General features: G+C 33.4%; 1 protein-coding gene across 4 annotated transcripts in view; it reads left to right on the top strand.

Moving 5' to 3' along the window:
- SCN7A (sodium voltage-gated channel alpha subunit 7) overlaps positions 1–21,198 on the top strand; it is an 82,613-nt gene that overhangs the window by 43,090 nt on the left and 18,325 nt on the right. For all 4 annotated transcript variants that reach the window (XM_067026233.1, XM_067026230.1, XM_067026232.1 and 1 more), the window contains 7 exons: positions 576–749; positions 2,219–2,575; positions 5,903–6,340; positions 9,010–9,115; positions 10,910–11,064; positions 13,418–13,591; positions 16,848–16,955. In XM_067026233.1, the coding sequence (XP_066882334.1) occupies positions 576–749; positions 2,219–2,575; positions 5,903–6,340; positions 9,010–9,115; positions 10,910–11,064; positions 13,418–13,591; positions 16,848–16,955 (1,512 nt within the window). The remainder of the gene's footprint in view (positions 1–575; positions 750–2,218; positions 2,576–5,902; positions 6,341–9,009; positions 9,116–10,909; positions 11,065–13,417; positions 13,592–16,847; positions 16,956–21,198) is intronic.

Here is a 21,198-nt window from a genome sequence, read left to right as displayed (position 1 = left end):
ACAAAGATTTCTATGAGTTTAAAAACAAGTCACATTCAAGCAAATATATATTGTTTAATTTTGTTTGCTTTTATTGTTGTTTAGTTGCTTGATACTAATACAAACAGCCAACTGCTACCAATTTTGAACTATACATTTACTTGATACCAAAACAGTAATTTAGTTATTTCTTCCAGTGTAGTTTTCAAAGGACAATTTCCATGGGTTTGCTTTTTCTCTGGATCATATATACTTTTGAAAAATTTCTTTTACAATTTTAAAAATTAAATATCTTAATATGTACTCTTTATCCCAAAAGGAGCTATTCAAAATGAAAAGATTTTCACTCTCAAATATTCTTTTGTTTTCTTCCAGGATGACTTTTATTAAAGTAATTGAAGATTACACGATGTTTGACATTAGATTGTCAAACAAAACCTATGAGCCTGTACTTGTAATACAGACTCTGAAACTAATCAGATCTTAACAGAGGAAATATGAAAAAGGTGGCAGTGAAAATTTACAGTTTCTGCGTGTGAGGGTTCTGATAGAGCTACTGGAATCATATTCTCATCTCTATGTTTTGTTTTATTTAGGTGTTTATTGGAATTTTCACAGCAGAAATGATTTTTAAAATAATTGCCATGCATCCATATGGGTATTTCCAAGTAGGCTGGAACATTTATGATAGCCTAATTGTGTTCCATGGTTTAGTAGAACTTTATGTAACACATTTTCATGGACTGGCTGTTTTTCGATCATTCAGGGTGGTAAGTAGAATCCAAGACCTAAATTTTATTTTATAAAAATTCATCTCAGTTTCCTCAGACATGAAGTGGGAAGAATAGTAATACCCATCTTTTTGGTATATTGGAGGTAGTAAATGAATTAATTCATATGTAACAAGCTTAGAGAGTAACCCAGAAAAGAGTAAGTAGTCTCCAATGCTGTTGTTTGGCTCAGGCATTAGAGGAAATATGCCATATATACAGCAAATTTGAGATACAGTTTTAGAATGCAGGGTCAGAAATACTGGGTCAGTTTTGAGAAGCAGGATAATAAAGAGTCCCAGAAGCTGAATGCCAGTGTGTAACTAAAGAATCAGGTGAGTATTTCTAAATGTAGGGTAGAAAACTTTGTAAAAGAACGGTCAGGCCAATAAAATGTTATTAGAAAATTATCAAGTCAGAATCACTATATGCCTTCAGTGTAGGTGGTGGTAAAAGCAACAGAAAACTAGGCAAGGAAATAATGTTATTAGAATGATATTTATAGAAATGTTGGGCATTGATAAATAATATATTGTCTCATTCTTGGTAACAAGTTGAAGGACTGTAGCAGATATCAAGAACAATTAAGTAGATTTGCTCTTATCCAAATAATTCTTCAGAATTCTATCTTAAATCTTTATCCATAGGCTTGTCTAATGAGTAAGAGAAAAATATAAAAGCTGTATTTATCAAATTTATGGATGAAATAAGACTGGGAAATACAGACAATGTAATAAAAGGTAGTGTCAAAATATATGAAAGACTAGTAACGGACTGAATCTAAGATGATTAAGTTTTACATGGATAAATGTTAAGTCCTACCCCTGAGTCCAGAAAGCCAACTATATACCAGAAAAAGTTGAGGAAGGTATAGCACATATAAAAATAATATATGGATTTTAGATGACCCAAATATTAAGGTGATTTTGTGCCATATAAATAAAATTTTTTTAATATGGTGAAAAGAAGTGAAATATTCAGACTAAACCTAGAATGTTATGTTTGGTCTTCCATGTTATTTTTAAAGGTAAATACACAGTAGAACTTTCCATGGAATTCAATGGAAACTGAAGACATTTCCAGCATCATCTATATGTCAAAATGTGGGAAAATACTCAATACATTGTGAAAAACAAAACAAAGAATGGATACTTGCTATACCAGATATTAAAACATAAAACTAGAATAATTATTATAGTGTAATATTGAATGGGAATTGACAGATCAATAGAAGAAATACATGGATTTACAGTAAAAAACTATAGAATATGTAAGATGTATTAAGAATTGTACATAAACTGAATTTTCAGTGCTTAGTATTAATAATGCTCAAAACTGAATATTACATTAAAGACTACATATGTATATGTGTATAATGCTGATAAAAATTTTTAACGTACATCGTAATGAATAGTGACCAAATTTTTTGCTGTTTTTTTCTTATTCTGGTTTTTACATTGCTCTATCAGTTGCGAATTTTCAAATTGGGGAGATATTGGCCAACTTTCAAGATTTTGATGCTGACTCTTGGTAACTCAATGATGGCCCTGAAAGACTTGGTCCTGCTGTTGTTCACATTCATATTCTTTTCTGCTGTGCTTGGCCTGAAGCTGTTTGGTTCAAATTACAAAACATACGTCTGCAACATAGATGAAGACTGTCAACTTCCACACTGGCACATGCATGATTTCCTCCACTCCTTCCTGAATGTATTCCGGATTCTCTGTGGAGAGTGGATAGAAACTTTATGGGATTGCTTTAAGGTAGCAGACCAATTCAGTTGTATTCCTTTTTACATGATGGTGATTTTAATTGGAAACTTATTGGTAAGTAATCCATGCTTTAAAATTTTCCTTGAAAAACTGATGTATTGTAGTCAGGCATTTTCACAATGTGGACTTATGGAATCCAGTGGTCTATAACTGTGCTGTCTGATATGGTGGCCTCTAGCCACATGTGGCCATTGATCAGTTAAAATATGAGTGGTCCACTTTGAGATGTGTCATAAGTGTAAAATACCCATTGAATTTGAAGTCTTACCTCCCCCAAAAGAATGTAAATTATTTCATTAATTATTTTTATATCAAATGCATTTTAATAATAATATTTTTGATACATTTAGCTGAATAAAATATATATTAGTAAAATTAATTTCACCTGTTTTTGTTTACATATTAGTGTGCCTACTGGAAAATTACATATGTGATATGCATCATATCTTCACTGGATAGCACTGGTTATAACCTGCTACTCAAAGTAGCTTTGGCTTTATGGGAGATAGTTATTAACGAAGACTCTCAGATCCCTTCCCAGACCTGTGGAATCAGAATCTATATTTTAACAATATCCCCAAGTGATCTGTATGCACATTAAATTTTAAGAAGCACTTAAATGTAGCACTGGTTGTCAAATTTGACTGCACATTGGAATTACCTGGGGAACTAATAAAAATAAACTAATGCCTTGGATTCATTCCCAGAGATTCTGATTTTATTGGTATGTGGACATAGCCTGGTCATCATGATTTTTTTTTTAATCCTCACTTGATTAAATTGTGCAGCAAAGTTGGAAAACCACTGATCTATAAAACTGTTATGCATTAACTAAGAGGAAATTCTTTCACTTTTAAATTTCCAGTAATTGGAGTGATATTACCTTTTACTTCTTCAAGAAAAAAATGGCTTATAAGACAAAATTGCTCTTACAGGACAAAAAAGAGACTCAATATTTACTTTTTATTCCTAAGCCATAGAGGTCAAGCACATCTCCCAAAATGTGGGGGAAAAAATCACAGGTTAGACTCCATTGTATCAGCACATTTCCTCATTGCTTCTATTTACCCTGGGCATACTCCTGTCATATGCACACATTGACATTATGTTTAATTGCTCATGTACTTGTCTATCTTCCTTATTAAACTGTAAGCTCCATGAAGGAAGGGGTCATGAGTCTTCCTATTAATCTTTTAGGAGACTAGGCTATTTTTAATTCAGAGCGCACTTAAACAAAGCAGTAGCATTTTACAGTGTTATTCAGTTCTTTCTTTAAATCACAGTTCCAGAGCATTTTGAACTTAATTTTCAGCCTTTTAACACTCTTATTGTATATGTATATATGCATATATAAATATATATGGAGAGAAGTGTGTGTGTGTGTCTAAGATATAATAAATCTTACATTGTAAGCTCTTAGATATACAGTTGCTGTAGCATAATTTTTCCTTCTCCAAATCCTGGCACAAAAATCTATTCTTTCATTCATTCCATAATTAATTAATTTTCAACAAATATTTTTTATCATGTACTTTGTGCCTAGCATTGTGTTGGTTGTCTCTTTAACAGAAAACATGGTTTCTACTCATATGAAGCTTATAGTCATGAAATTCTTACTAAACACCCTTTTCATTTTTCTCACCGTGGAGAATACTTAACCAAACAAAGGAAAAAGAAACAACCACCTACCTTAAATTATACTTGGTCTTTCCCTTTGTCCTTTGAGAATGATAGAGATGCTAATAATCTAGTTCCTACAAGGGCCATGGAGCCCCTGCCCAGATTATCTGTAAATAAGCCTTAATATCAAAATGGGACACTAGTGGGGGAACAATCAAACTATTCTGGGGGTATTGGCATTCAATTACTGTCTTTTCAGGTTTTTTTTCCATTGAGATTCTGTCATTGTAGGTTATAGAAAATATATGTTAGTTGTTCAGATGATCTTACCTGCAAGAAATTTCCAATGCTGAGCCATCTTATACCCTCCGTTTTATTGCTACACCAAAACTATGGTTACGATTAAGATGATTTATTTGATGACTTTATTATCTGCAAAAATATTTTGATTTTTCCATGAGTGAGTCTCATTTGAGCATTCTCTATTCCTAAGTGTTAAAAATATCTGGGTATTGAGAAGTAAAAGTAATTCATTAGAAAGAAACACAATTTGGTGGGTACTTCATAATATTTTAGGTGTACATGTGCATGAGAAACAGTAATTATCAGAGTGCTTGAGAATTCACCTCTTCACATAGATCCAAAATTCTGAAAGATATTTTAACAAATGAATGCTGCAGATCTTCATATACTTAGCTATTTTATTTTATGTACACATAAATTGTCAGTATAAGTATTTTTTAAAGTAGATTTTAATATATGAAGAAATCAGAAATACAAGCAGGAAAATGTTATGTAAGTTATATACATATTATTACACATTATGTGTAACATTTGAACCTTTCCCTTTAAAAATAATAGGTAAAGCATAAAGTAAATTAAATCTTCAAAAACTTAAATATCTGAAGAGAGGAGAGAAAACTGCCAGAATAGACAAAATGCTCAAATTACTGCTTTAAGTCTAAGAGAATAATCAATATAAATCTCCAACACTAGAATCTAAAATTATTATCTATACCCTACAACGACAAACAAAATAAAAATCTGATTCTCTGGTAAATGTACATGCCTTGATCTTATTTCTCAGTGATAGTAAAGGTCGAAATACTCACTATCCTCGAATTCAAAATAACTTGCAAATATTAGGAATGATTCTTCCATCACTCATCTCTTTCTTATTTGACCAAATTTATTATCACAGAGAATCAATTAACCTACCCAATCCCTGTGCTTGCACGTCACAAGGAAAGTTAGATGTGGGCTTCAGAACCAGGGATAGCCCTCTCCCCATGAGATTCCTCATGGGTTTGCAGACCCATGAAGATGCCATTACACATCTTCCTGGGTTAGGGTTAAAGTGAAGTCAGCCACCTGGAGTAGCAATTCATTTTCTCACCTTGGGAGAGTTAGCCTGGCTTAGTGAAAAAAACCAACTTTGGAATAAGACAGACTTATGTTCAACCTGTGTGATCTTTGATACTTAGCATCTGTAAGCTTTGTGATTTTCATCTGTAAAAGAGAAACAAATGATATTTCATAGAATATTGTGACCTTGAGATGAGTTCTGGCTATACAAACCACTAACACAGCACCTGGCCCACTGTAGATGAGCAAAAACTGAATAGCCTAAATAGCATTGTGGTGTGTATGCTGTTTTCAAATCTCAGGTCAGCTTTTTAAAAAGATTATTTTGTTGTTGTTGTTGTATGAAAGGAAACAAAAAAATGAGATGTATTTAACCTCATTTACTTCCTCATTCAGATACTTTACCTGTTTCTGGCATTGGTCAACTCATTTAGTTCATACAAGGCTGCAACAACTGAAGAAAATGATGAAGCAAAAAATCTCCAGCGTGCAATGGCAAGGATTAAAAAAGGAATAAATTATGTGCTTTCTAAAATATTATGCAAAAACCAAAATGTTCTAGAGGAAACAATGGACAATTTAAGTGATATATATGTTAAAGAGAATATTTCTGACCATACTCTCTCTGAATTGAGCAACACCCAAGATTTCCTCAAGGATAAGGAAAAAAGCAGTGGCACAGAGAAAAACACAATGACCGAAAAGGGGAGTCAGTCACTTATCCCCAGTCCCAGTGTCTCAGAAACTGTACCGATTGCATCAGAAGAATCTGATATAGAAAATATGGACAATAAGGAGATTCAGAGCAAGTCAGGTGATGGAAGCAGCAAAGAGGTAAGTTGTCTTAGTATCATAATTTCTTTTTTCTTTTTTTCTTTTTTTTTTTTTTTTGCGGTACGCGCAGGCTCAGCAGCCGTGGCTCACGGGCCCAGCCGCTCCACGGCATGTGGGATCTTCCCGGACCGGAGCACAAACCCGCGTCCCCCTGCATCAGCAGGCAGACACTCAACCACCGCGCCACCAGGGAAACCCTGTCATGATTTCTTATTGTTGATTGATGGCATTGTTGATAAGGAAGTAAAGCAGTGCTGAAGTTCCAGAGTTAGATTCCCATTCAATCCTAGCTATAGCATTCCTTGCTCCTGATTTTCTGCTGCCGATCAAGTTCCTTAAACTTTCTAAGCTTCAGTTTCCTCCTCTGTAAATGAGGATAAACTTGTATCTATTTCTTAGAGGAGATAGAAAGATTAAGAAAAATAGTTCAATAGGGTATAGAATAATGACCATATATAGTAAGCACTTAGTAAACATTAGATAATATAATTATAATAGTCTGTCCATTAATAAGCAAGCAGCATGGGGTGATGAAAAGCATATTGAAGAAAACTGCATTTTTAAAATCTATGTGTATTATTGGAGAAATCACCAAACTCTCCTGGGCTTTATCATGTTTAAAATATAAATGGGACTAGAAGAGTGCTAAGTTATTTTCTTGCTTGCTAAAATTTTAAGATTCTTGTCAGTTCATTTCTGCAAAGTATTATAGCATATATAATTGAGTTGGACTAAAAGAACAAAGGAAAAAAGCACCAGTTTGAATTTTGAACATTTTGCAACTTTATAAACACGGGGTGGTGGGGGAGAAGGGTCATATTCAAAGAAGGGCAGATACTGCTGTTCACTTAACTTTTAAAATGTATACCCTATGGGATACAGTCTTACTGTCTTCATTTGCAAGCAGCATAATGTGTTAGTAGGAGCTATCATTTAACACGAAGCTACATCTATAGAGATCACATCTGCACTGTGAGTCATTTGCATTGGACCTCACTAGAGAATCGTTTTAGTTCATTCACTGGCATGGGGAAGGGCAGAGAATATCTTTTTCCAGGTCCCCAAAGTCTCTGACACCATTTTATCTCCCAGACGTCTTCTGGCTTGGCAGCTGCTCTCTGCAATAACTTATTGGCCTTCTACAAGGAATTAAGTTTCAATTATTCAAAGTCCCTCTAGTTTCTAGTGCAGGCATCTTTGTTTCCGAGAAACATTTTCACTCCTTATCACACCCCATATTCTCAGGTTCATTTTCCTTTAATTAATACCATTATTAGAAAGTGAAAAGTATTCTTCTCCAGCACACTTCTATATCTTCACTTAAATATATATGAATATTTATAGAGTGCTAGCTGATTTTATTTAAATTACAACAACACTATAAGGCATGTACTACCATCCATTTCTCAGTAAAATTACTATTTATCACAACACATCATGTGGAAATGGGAAACTTCTTGCCAATCTCATTAGAAAGTTGGAGATATGAAAATACATAGGAAAGATGGAAATTAACATAACTGTAAATGTTGAAGTTTCAGAAGTTGTCATTTAAGCTGCATAATTATTTGATCTTGTTGATTGGTTAACTACTCAGAGAAGATTTATTCATTTATATATTTTGTTATATATTTATAACACTCTCCAGATTATGTAGGCCAAGAGTACTTAGGATGTTGATCTACCAAAAGCCAAAGATGAAATATAAAAATTACATGTGATCTGATAATTCAGAGATTCATACTGTCTTTGGTATTCAAACTTTCATATTTTATTACAAATATATAACTATATAAATTTCATAAAAACATAAAATTTAAATCAGATTTTGAAACTTGTTTTTTCATAATGTAGCAATATATATTGGCCATTAAATAATCTTTTACTAAAATGATTTATAATTTTGAATCTTAATTGATTTATTTATAAATTTAGAATAATAAGCACTCACACAGTTTTGGGAAAATGTCATCAAATAATTTATGTGCAAGGGTTTTTACAACTCTAATAAAACATTTAAATATAAAATGTATAATTTGCAATTATTGAATACTCAAACATGATATATTAATTAATTTATTGTCTACTCCCAAATCAGTGTGTTGCTATACCCTTATTTTATCAATAATAAAGAGAATACAAAGGGAAATGAAATAATTTTTCAAAAGATTTGCTTATTTAAGAGTAATATCCTGCTGGATATTTTATTTTTTTAATTGAGCACCATGATGTCTTATAATTGACCGTATATGGTTTAAAGCAAACAAAACTTCTAATTTTATTTCCTTGACACTTACTGTGCAAAAGACAAAGAGGTAGAACAAAATATTTATAATTTTTTTTTTTATATACTCTACCTAGATCTTTCTTTTCAGAAATTTGAGATAGCCTGCACATCTTTTAGGAGAATAGTGTTATTAACTATATGTTAATTTTAATCTAAAAATTATTTTACCTTAAATTAATTTTTAAAATATTTTTTAAAAACTTCAAGTCCCAGAGATATGTATGCATTTTAATATCAATTATGAAATTGGCCTGAAGTCTTACGCCTGACAGTAGTCTTTCTGTACATAATTTTTCTTTTTTCTGAAAATAAAATAAACTTTAACTACAGTGAATAAATGAAACTTTAATCACAACTTTCTTGGTGGGATTTTACTTTTCAGAAGGTAAAGCAATCTAGCTCATCTGAATGCAGTACGGTTGATATTGCTGTCTCTGAAGAAGAAGAAATGGTCTATGAACGTGGGAAGCCAAGGCGTCTTAAAAACGGTAAAAAAAAATTAATTCCTTTAAAATTGTATCGAAATTAGACTAAATTTCTCTTAACCTAAATAATACTATTGAATATACTTTTAATTTTAAAGAGTTTATTAATTTGACTAAGGAATACACACACATGAACATGTTTGTGTGCATGCACATGTACACATGCCCATATGAATCCTGATGGAAACTTATAATAAATATCTAAGAAAAAGTCAGTATTTGGAAAAGAGAGGAAGGGCCTACTTCCTAGGGAGTCTAATGAAGTAGTTAAGAGTGTCAGTTCTGAAATCAGACAGCCTGAGTTCGTATGCCAGCTCACCATTTACTAGCTTTTACTTACCCTCTCTCTGGCTCATTTCCTAACATGTAAAATGAGAATAATAATAAGACTTCATGGGATTATTAAAAAGATTAAATTAGTGTATGTGTGTGTGTTTTTATAACTCGTGGAATGGGGTCAATATTTAAAATACTCATAGGAAAACAAATGACATAATGGTCATGTATTTTTATATACCACATGAATATTAAGAAATGTATGGGGCTTCTGTCAGTTGACTGACTCACTAGATATGTAGCATGCAACCATCAATGACTTATAATTCAAATTAGTTTCCTAACAAGATTAACAAATAACTGTATGTTCTCAACCTTGGAAATCACCGGAAATCATCAAAATGGTAATTGCTAAATGTTCAAATTCCTATATTCAAAAATAACAATTTGCTCTTGGTAGCTTGAGTTATAGCACTTGTATCATACAAGACCAGGGAGGAAACATTTTCTATATTTTTCTGACCAAAGATGTATAAATGGACTCTAGGTAAAATTCTATAAAATTCTAAAATGTGTTGACTTTAAACTCCACCCACCTCCATTCTTCATTCTCTTACCTGTTAATCATACCCTTCTCAAGCCTCACGTTTTCCTTTTGCTAACTCTCTTGACGAGAAGGTAGAATTCAACCTTATAACACCAGTACCCTACCCACAAATTACTCCATAATCCAAGCTTAGCTCCTTAAATAGTCTCAATCAAAATTTCCATTCCCATGCCACCTAAGAGCTGGGATCACTTTAATTTACTTAACTGATATTATACCTCTTACTATGTCATAAATATTTGTATATTTAAATGGAAATGCTTGTTATGCCATGTGAATCTTCAGAGAATGACTTTTCAGGCATTACACAAAAATGTAGTATTCAGAAGATGGTGTGTGGGAGCTTCCCTGGTGGCGCAGTGGTTGAGAGACCGCCTGCCAATGCAGGGGACACGGGTCCGTGCCCCGGTCTGGGAGGATCCCACATGCCGCGGAGCGGCTGGGCCCGTGAGCCATGGCCGCTGAGCCTGCGCGTCCGGAGCCTGTGCTCCGCAACGGGAGAGGCCACAACAGTGAGAGGCCCGCGTATCGAAAAAAAAAAAAAAAAAAAAGAAGAAGATGGTGTGTGTGTGTCTTGTGTGTATGTGTGTGTGTGTGTTTTGTAGGAGTGGGGGTGAGTTATATTATCAGACTCTGCCCAGCAGGGTAAGAGGATGTTCTAAGTCATCCCTTCCTTTCACAATGTCTTTCCTCCTACCGTTACCAAACTCACAAGTTAAGTTTTTTCTTTTTTCTTTTTCACTTAGTGACCTCAGTGATTGCAGTGGTCACTACAATAGAGGTAAAAATCAAATATTTATGTCAGAAACCACCTACATTAGACTCTGTAAATAAATACTTGCCAAAACATTTGGAATGTTTACTTTTTCATGAGTTTTCTAGATTTCTGTTCTTAATAGTTTCATTCTTGACAGGTTATGGACAAAGATCTTCATCTGCTCAAATCAGCAGAGACTCCAAGAAAGGAAAAATTGGGCAGAACATAAGGAAAACTTGCTGCAAGATAGTAGAAAACAGTTGTTTTAAGTGTTTCATTGGCCTTGTCACTCTGCTCAGCACAGGTGCTCTGGTAAGTGAGAATTCATATTTTCATGGAAAAAAAATGCATCATGAGTCTACATTCATGAAGTCACCATGCCAAATCATTTTTCCCCATACTACTTATTATAGCACCACATTTCATATTCTAGGATTTTAGTTTTGGAAGACATACATTACAGTTTCTTAGAGAGTCTGTATATGCCTCATTCAATATCAAATAAATAATGTAATTTCAAAATATATGAATGATAGCAGGAAAAAAGAATGTTAATAAATACCCAATTTTTCTTATTTTAATAAAGTTTAATAAAATGCACATATTGTGCTAGTACTTTGTTACCCATTCCATTGGAAAGAGAAATATTGCATTTACTTTTTTGTAAAATTAATTAATTAATTTTTGGCTGCATTGGGTCTTCATTGCTGCCCACGGGCTTTCTCTCTAGTTGCGGCGAGTAGGGCTACTCTTCATTGCGGAGCGTGGGCTTCTCATTGCGGTGGCTTCTCTTTGTTGCGGCCTCTAGGCGCATGGGCTCAGGAGTTGTGTCTCGAGGGCTCTAGAGCACAGGCTCAGCAGTTGTGACACATGGGCTTAGTCGCTCCGCGGCATGTGGGATCTTCCTGGACCAGGGCCCGAACCCGTGTCCCCTGCATTGGCAGGCAGATTCTTAACCACTGTGCCACCAGGGAAGTCCCTGCACATACTTTTAAGGACCTTTGAACTACAAATATATTTACCCATTGACCCAAGAATCTTAATTCAGGGAAATTATCTTAAAATCTTCACACATATTAAATGCATTTACAAGGCTATGCACTGAAGAATTTTTTGTAATAGCAAAAGATTGAAAACCAAAAGAAACCGTATTAGGTGACTGTTTAAATATACTATGGTACAGTCATCCAATGGGATACTGTGCAGTTACCCAGAAAATACAAGAGCTGTCTGCATGCTGATATTGCAATTCCCCAAGATATGGTAATAAGTGAAAAAAAGAAAGAATAAAGTGCACAGCATGCTACATTTTATGTAAGAAAGGGAGAAAAATAGAATGTATATTGATATTTGCTTGTGTTTGATTAAAGAAAATCAAAGATTTTCTTTGATTAACAAGATTAACAAGAAATAGTTAATCATGAGATGCACAAAACAGAGAAGATGGAGTCATGGTTGGGAACCAGACTTTGTACTGTAGATATTTTTAAAGTAAACTTTATACTGACATTTAGCACACATACTGAAAAGCATGCAAATCATAAGTGTATAGCATAAAAGATTTTCACCAAGTGAATGTACCTATGTAACCATCACTTAGCTTGAGAAATAGAATGCTACCAGGGTTCCAGAACCATACTCTGACCCCTAACAGTTACCTCTTCATTCCATGTGGATAGCCAGTATGTGGACTTCAACTGCCACAGATTGGTTTTGCCTATTTTTTAATGTTTTAATTGAAATAGAGGCTTCTGTATATCGTTTTATATTATTTCACATTATATACCTGTTCAGTAAGTAAATACATGTAATGAATAAAGTCCTTTAAAATAACTTTGGATGATATTTATAATCTGCTTTTATAAACACTTTTACTCCATAATTCATTCAATTGAGTCAGCAATTCTCTTATTTTATATTTACTTTTATTTAACAATAGGTTTTTAAGAATCACACCATTCTTTACCGAAAATTATTTTCATCCTTGTTTAATCTTTGACCTCAAATGCACTTTGAATCAAGTCTGCCTGAGGTTATTGATACTTTATTGCCTTTTTCTCAGTGTTAAAAATATACTATGAAATTGCTTTGAATGACATTATCAGAATTTGCTTCCTTCACAGTGAAATTGAGGTTGATCTATTAAAACTGAGAAACTTTAGAAAAACATTATAGTTTTATTTCATATACATGTGTTTCCAATGGTTTATCTGACAAGCTTTGTGACTTTTTCATGTAATAGCAGCGTGGATTTCTGAAAACACATGTTTGGGGGTTTTGTTTCTTTGTTTGTTTATCTCTGCTCCTTTAATCTCAATAGCACATATCTATGAGATGGCTATGTGGAATTAGAGACAAGAACCAGGTCAGATGTGACTAAAGATTCCACCTCTTAAGTTTGATTAACTGATTTGAGAGAGGCTTTTCAGATCACTAATTAGAACACAATTTGGAGGTTCTGGAATCAATGAATGATGTCTGCTACAGGCATAGGATCAGAAAACAGATGTGGATTGTGTGAATAAATCCAAACCAAGTGAACAAGTCCTTGAGACTACAACCTATGACAATGCTCACCATCTAGAGATGGGATTTCATTCCCCTCTATGCCAAAAGAGCTTATAGAAATTACATGTACATTAATCCTTAAATTTTTTACCCATAGGCTTTTGAAGATATATATATTGATCAGAGGAAGACTATTAAAATCTTATTAGAATATGCTGACATGATCTTCACTTACATCTTCATTCTGGAAATGCTTCTAAAGTGGATGGCATATGGTTTTAAAGCCTATTTCACTAATGGCTGGTACCAACTAGACTTCATGGTTGTTATTGTACGTATTTTAAAGAAAAATGTAAACGCTATTTGATTTACTCTTCCTTCTTTACTCTGACTTACTCTTCCATTTACTTATATCTTTCTTTTCCCTCTCGCTATACAATTTCAGTCACCAACATCCCATATTTCTTCATATGTAATGCTTCACATCCATCCTTTTCATTCTAAAATTTTAACAGTTCAGTACTTAACTCCTGATTCTTCTAATCATTGCCTATAAATCTGCTGCTAATTAGAATAGTCTTATTGCAGAATATCTTGAAAATATCAGCATTCTAAAATATTTAGATTGGTTCTACCTTTAAATCATACATTTAAAATTAGACTACTTATCATAACCTTCACCAGTACCACACTGATCCAAGCTACCAGAACTGCCCATTTGTATCACTGCAGTAGATTCCAAGCTGAGATCCTTGCTTCCACCACTGCACGCCTTTGTTCTACTCTCCACATAGCAACCACATATGTTGTACTGTTGTAAAATGAAACTCAGCTCAAGTCACTTTTCTTGAAATCCTCCAATAAACATCCCTCACTCATAGTAAAAGCTACAGTCTTTGCAGTCAAAGGCCTACAAGTCTCTACATGATCCAGTCTTATGTCCTGCTACTCTCCCTTTCCCCCATCCTGGTCTGTATACTGCTCCACCAGCACCGGAATTTTTGAAGTTCAAAAACCATGCCAAAATTACTTCTATCTTAGTGCCTTTGCACTTATTCTTCCTTCCACCTGAAACTTTTGCTGGCTCACCTCATTTATGTCTGATGAAAAGAAACTGTTGAAGTTAGGTCTTTCTGCACTACCATATTTAAAACTGCAACCACTACAATACTCCTTTGTGCTTTCTCTGCTTTCTTCATTTCCTATTAATATTATATTGGGTTGGCCAAAAAGTTCCTTCGGTTTTTAAGTAAAAGTAAAAGACACATTTTTCATTTTCACCAAGAGCTTTATTGAACAACATATTCACCCTTCTGTTCCACTACTTTCTGCCGTTTTTCAGGCAACTTCATAATTCCATCTTCCCAAAACTTTTTATCTTTTTGAGCAAAGAACTGTTTTAGGTGCCTTTTACAGTCTTCCAGGGAACTGAAATATTTTCCATTAAGAGAATTTTGTAAAGACCAAACTAAATGGAAATCCAAAGGTGCAGTGTCTGGTGAATATAGCGGATGAATCAGAACTTCCCAGCCAAACCATAATAGTTTTTGTCTGGTCATCAAAGAAACAAGTGGTCTTGCATTAAACTCATGGAAGATTATGCATTTTTTGTTGACTAATTCTGGATGCTTTTTGCTGAGTGCTGCTTTTACTTGGTCTAATTGGGAGGAGTACTTGTTGGAATTAATCATTTGGTTTCCCAGAAGGAGCTCATAATAAAGGACTCCCTTCCAATCCCACCATATACATAACCTCACATTCTTTGGATGAAGACTGGCCTTTGGTGTGGTTGGTGGTAGTTCATGTCACTTGCCCCACGATCTCCTCCATTCCACGTTATCGTACAGTAGCCACTTTTCATTGCCCGTCACAAATTTTTTTAAAAAACAATGTCTTCATTACATTTAAGTAGAGAATCGCATGCAGAAATACGGTCAAGGTTTTTTTCACTTAACTTATGTGGAACCTAAACATCAAAGTGATTCACATAACCAAGCTGGTACAAATGATTTTCAGCATTTGATTTGGATATTTTGAGTATGCCAGCTATCTCCCACATAGTATAACGGTGATTGTTCTCAATTACTGTCTCAGTTTGATCACTATCAACTTCATCTGGTCTACCCAACCATGGAGCATCATCCAGTGAGAAATCTCCAGCACAAAACTTAGCAAAACACTTTTGACACATTTGACCAGTCACAGCACCTTCTCAAAAAACTGCTAAATCTTTTTTGCATTTCAGTAGCGTTTTTACCTTTCTTGAAATAATAAAGCATAATATGCTGAAACTGTTGCTTTTTTTCTTCCATCTTTAATATTAAAATGGTTACACAAAAATTCACCAATTTTGATAAGTTTTTTAAAAATGCACACAGATATGACAGCTGTCACAAAACAATCTAACAAAATTGTTTCAAATGAAGTTAAAGACAACTAAGTGCTACTAGAGCCATCTTACAGAAAAAAAAACAAACAAACCTTTTGGCCAGTCCAATATAATTTACTCATTGATTTTGCTTACTGAAAGATAAGCTCCATTAAGGCAAAATATTTTCTCAGTTTGGTTCTCTCCTTATCCTATATGCCTAGAACAATTCATGCCACATATTAGGTGCTCGATAATTTTTCTTGAATGCACAAATATCTCCCTATTCTATAAACAATGACTGAAGCTTCTCAGTCTTTAAATAATGACTTACAATATCTGACCTTTGTCTTCTAAATTAATTCTTGCAATTAACCTTCTACTTCAACCAAACCATACTACACCTGCAACCCACCTTCCTGTTTCCTGATTATTGTTCTTTTGAGTCCACATCCCTCCATGCTTATATAAATGATACCCTTACTTCAAAGTCCACTTCAAGATAATCTCTTTAGCATGGGGTAAAAGAGAGTAATTTTTTTCATTTATATTGCCTTGAAAATACAGAAAATATGAAGATACAACAAAAGTTAATCATAACTATGCAACGTTGCTCGATCTCCATTAAGTTTTCAAAATTTGAATCATATTTATACATATGTTTAATTTTAAAAATCACCTTAGAATCTTGCTATGTTTTTTGGTAATTAGTACTTGGACTTAACAGTATTCATTTCCTTCTTTATGCCTCTTCTCTGAAATCCTATTTTTTATATCATCTTAACCATCTTCATATTTAGATTCATATGTAAATATATTCCAAATTTTGTTTTAATGAATACATTGTGTACTATTACTATGTTGCAAATAATCATGTAACTGATTCTTAATTTAATTTAAAAATTAAAAATGGATATAAATATTAAGCCTTGACCATAAAGAATCTCAAATATACAAACTTTTGTTTATCTTGATAGCATATATTCCTGTTACCAGAAAATAGTTTTGTTTTATCTTTCTTTAAGTGATTTTAACACAGAATGATTTTCTTGTATCTTTCTGTAGGTCATCATTAAGATATATTGAAATGTATATTAAAATATTTCATAAATTTCTTTGTAGGCTTTGACTGTATCTTTTCCATAATAAAAGGTTTTTTTACACATTGTTTTGATTAAAGTTAAAATTAAATTCTCTTCACTTTTTTTGATATACCCAGGTGTTTTGTCTTAGCTTAATAGGCAAATCTCGGGAAGAACTAAAACCACTTATTTCCATTAAATTCCTTCGAGCACTCAGAGTTCTATCTCAATTTGAAAGAATGAAGGTAAGAGAAAAGTTTCTAATCTATAGGTTTTTATTTAGTATTAATAAATCTCCATAAATTAACAATCATTGTTGTCTTCACATTTGTATCTTTAACAATATTAATAAAAAAGTCTTACATATTACTAATTAAAAATATAGAACAAAGGTTTATTAGTTACGCTTATTAACATTTTGGTGCTTTATTGCTCATAAGATATGAAAACTAATAAAGATAAGCAAAATATTAATAGTTGAAAAATAAATAGTTGAAAAAAGTGATACCATTCTAACCCACTGATACATAGAAGTATTAATGAAATTATGTCCATGTTAAAAGTATAACTGATAGAAAATGAAATGTTGATCAGTTAGCTAACTTTTTTAAATTTTAAGGACATCATACACACTTATTAATTTACCAAATGAGATAACAGTTTGAGTTTTAAAATAAATTCACTTTTAAGTCACATGTCACAAATTATGAATTCTTGCTAGTCTTCTCTCTCTCACTCCCATGTTAAAGCTTCTTCTGAACAATGTGAGGGAAACTAATAGGTTGCACCATATAAAATGGCCAATGTTCAATCTTTGGGCCTATAATGGAAGTCCCATATGACTCAACCTAGAAGAAAAAACAGTCTGTGACCACCACAAGTAGTATAATTATATAGCTATACAGTAATCAATTATATGCAGAAATGGGAAAGTTGTATTTTACCTTTTATTTTGTAATCATACATTTATATTTCCTTGCATTTGTCATTTACATGGATTATTTAACATTAGCCTGACTATTTAACTAATACTATAAAATATCATATATCCAATGTAGGTGGAAACAATAAGAAATTTATTTAAATTTAAGCTGCATTGTTTTTATAGTTGATACATTGTATGTTACATTTAAACTGCCATTCATTAAGAAACTCAATACTGGGCTTCCCTGGTGGCGCAGTGGTTGAGAATCCGCCTGCCGATGCAGGAGACACGGGTTCGTGACCTGGTCCGGGAAGATCCCACATGCCGCGGAGCAACTAAGCCCGTGAGCCATGGCCGCTAGGCCTGTGTGCCCGGAGCCTGTGCCCCGCAACGGGAGAGGCCACAACAGTGAGAGGCCCGCATACCGCAAAAAAAAAAAAAAAAAAAAAAAAGAAACTCAATACTTAATTTCTTTCCACTTGGTTAAAAAAATGGATATTTATTTTTATTTCAAAATTTGAGTGATTATTATAAATGCAAACAGAAATATAAATATTTAAAAGATGTATTTTACCAAAAACATACTTCCATAATATGATTATGTGATACACAGTTGTGTATATATGTGTATATGTTTTAAGTATGTTAATTATATTTTAATATATATGCAAATGCAAGATTGACAATATTTTTGTAATTAATACGAATCTGTGACTGGTCAACATATTCTCCAAATACATTTGAGGTGCTGGTGTTGGGAAAGAAACATTTGATCATGTAGCAAATACAGAAAAATTCCAGTTATCATACACCTAGAAAACAAAAATTTTGAATATTAATTGTAATTTACATTATGACTGACAAAACACTTTATTAACAACATTATGGAAGTCCACAGATGGTGATATTTTCCAGTGCTTTTAAACCAAAATAAGGAGGAAAATAAGCTGAAAAGGAGAAAATGATTGAAAAGATCTGTAAGATTCAGGAATGACAATACAGCCAAATTTCTAGCATAAATTCAGTTTAGTGATAAGATAATTTCATAGTATATTCTAGGGCTATAAACTACACATGGCCTACTAAAACATAGGGGCTGTGGGTAAGGGAAATGAAGAAATGTTGATCAAAGGGTCCAAACTTTCATTTATAAGATGAATAAGTTCTGGGGATCTAGTGTACAGTATGGTGACTACAGTTAGTAATACTGCATTGTATACTTGAAATATTCTAAGAGAGTAGATCTTAAATGTTTCTCACCACATACCCAAAAAGATAATTATGTGAAGTGATGGATGTGTTAATTAGCTTGATTGTGGGAATCATTTCACAATTTATACATATATCAGAATATCACCTTGTACATCTTTAATTTACACAATTTTTGTAAATTATACCTAAATAAAGCAAAACACATGTACAGATATACACTAACACACACAAATTAGATAATGAATGTAACTAGACTACTTTTCCTTATTTTGAAAAACACTCTGGCATAATATCAGGGTTTCTTTTTCCTAATAAATTTAGATACAAACAGGAAAAAAAGTGTCAAAATCAGCAAATTTTCTGCCCTTGATTCACAGAAAAGTAGGAAGCGATTTGCTAGGGAAGCTTCCTCTCAGAAATCAAATGCTGTACTATTTGATGCCATTCATTAATTAGAACGGCAATGAGACAGTAGCCATGGACAATTCTAGGTCAGGTAAATAATTATGTTTAGGTCAAGGTCAGATCCAGATCTTAATCTTCATCTCATCCTCTGGAAGTTCTGTAGCTGAATTAACTGAGTATATAAGGAAGCTAAGTGATTACAAAATTAATGTTTTATGTATTTAATAAGTTTCAGGTCTTCAGGTGCTCTTACTATTTAAATATTTGTTTCAACCATATCTATTGCTGTTATTCTTACATTTGTGTGTATTTTCTAATAGACATAGCATTTTTTTCATCAGAAGCATCAGTGGGCCTTTCAAAATATCTAAATGTCAACAAAGGATCTGTGACTTAATTTTAGACGTAAAACTAAATGTAATTAAAAGCATAATTAAAAATCAAAATATTAATTCAAGGACAGAAATCTAAGGAATATAAGAAAGAAAGTATAGGCAAAAGGGTACATATCCAGTAATGGCTGAGGGAAGGAAAGGTTAGAATGGTAGAAAAGAGAAGGGTCCCTCAGGGAAAAAGAGAGAGAGAGAGAATGAAGTGAGGTTGGGGAAAAAGAGTCAAAGTATAAATGATAAAGGAAAGATAAAGAGGTAGCAAAGATTGAAAATATTTTATTGGGTGTAGCCACTGGTTGACATTCACCATAACAGCTTTACTGGAGTGATAAGAATAAAATTCTGAATGTATCACTAATATTTAAAGAATGAAGGGAACTGAGGAAATGGAGACAGTGATCATAGATTATTGCTATTATTTAAGTTTAGATGGTAGATTCATTTCCCAAACTTTCCACTCTGGAGTAGTTCACTACAGACAGTGGTTCAGAGAGGAGATCTATGATTTGGGGAGGCACAGCTGCACATTCAATGTTTCTTAACACAGTCTCTTGCCTTGGCTTCAAGGATCTACAATCTCTTGGTCTTCCTCTTATTTCCCCTCCACTTCTTCACCATCTCCTTTATAGGCTAATCCTCCCTGAAGTTAGAATCCCCAAGATTAGATCTAGGCTTATTTCACTCTCACTTTATATGCTCTCTAAATAATCTCATACATATACACAGGTTCAGTTGTCTTGCGCATTTCTGGCACAATAGAGAAAATAGAAAAACAAGTTAAATAAGTGAAATAATTATGTATTCTAGTATTTATACCAATCAGCCCTGTTGTCTTTTAATATTTTTACTACAAAAATTTAGAGAATATCTGGATTTTTAATATATATATATATTTTAACATCTTTATTGGAGTATAATTGCTTTACAATGATGTGTTAGTTTCTGCATTATAACAAAGTGAATCAGCTATATGCATACATATATCCCCATATCTCCTCCCTCTTGAACCTCCCTCCGAGCCTCCCTATCCCACCCCTCTAGGTGGTCACAAAGCACCGAGCTGATTTCCCTGTGCTCTGTGGCTGCTTCCCATTAGCTATCTATTTTACATTTGGTAGTGTATATGTCCATGCCACTCTCTCACTTTGTCCCAGCTTACCCTTCCCCCTCCCCGTGTCCTCAAGTCCGTCCTCTAGGTCTATGTCTTTATTCCTGTCCTGCCTCTACGTTCATCAGAACCTTTTTTTTTTCTTTTAGATTCCATATATATGTGTTAGCCTACGGTATTTGTTTTTCTCTTTCTGACTTACATCACTCTGTGTGACAGACTCTAAGTCCATCTAGCAAACTACAAATAACGCAGTTTCATTTCTTTTTATGACTGAGCAATATTCCATTGTATATATGTGCCGCATCTTCTTTATTCATTCATCTGTCGATGGACACTTAGGTTGCTTCCATGTCCTGGCTATTGTAAATAATGCTGCAATGAACATTGTAGTACATGGCTCTTTTTTTTTTTTTTTTTTTTTTGGCGGTATGCGGGCCTCTCAC

Source organism: Kogia breviceps, chromosome 2 (assembly GCF_026419965.1).
Source record: "Kogia breviceps isolate mKogBre1 chromosome 2, mKogBre1 haplotype 1, whole genome shotgun sequence".
Lineage (NCBI taxonomy): Eukaryota > Metazoa > Chordata > Mammalia > Artiodactyla > Physeteridae > Kogia > Kogia breviceps.
This window is presented reverse-complemented; position numbering and strand designations above follow the sequence as displayed.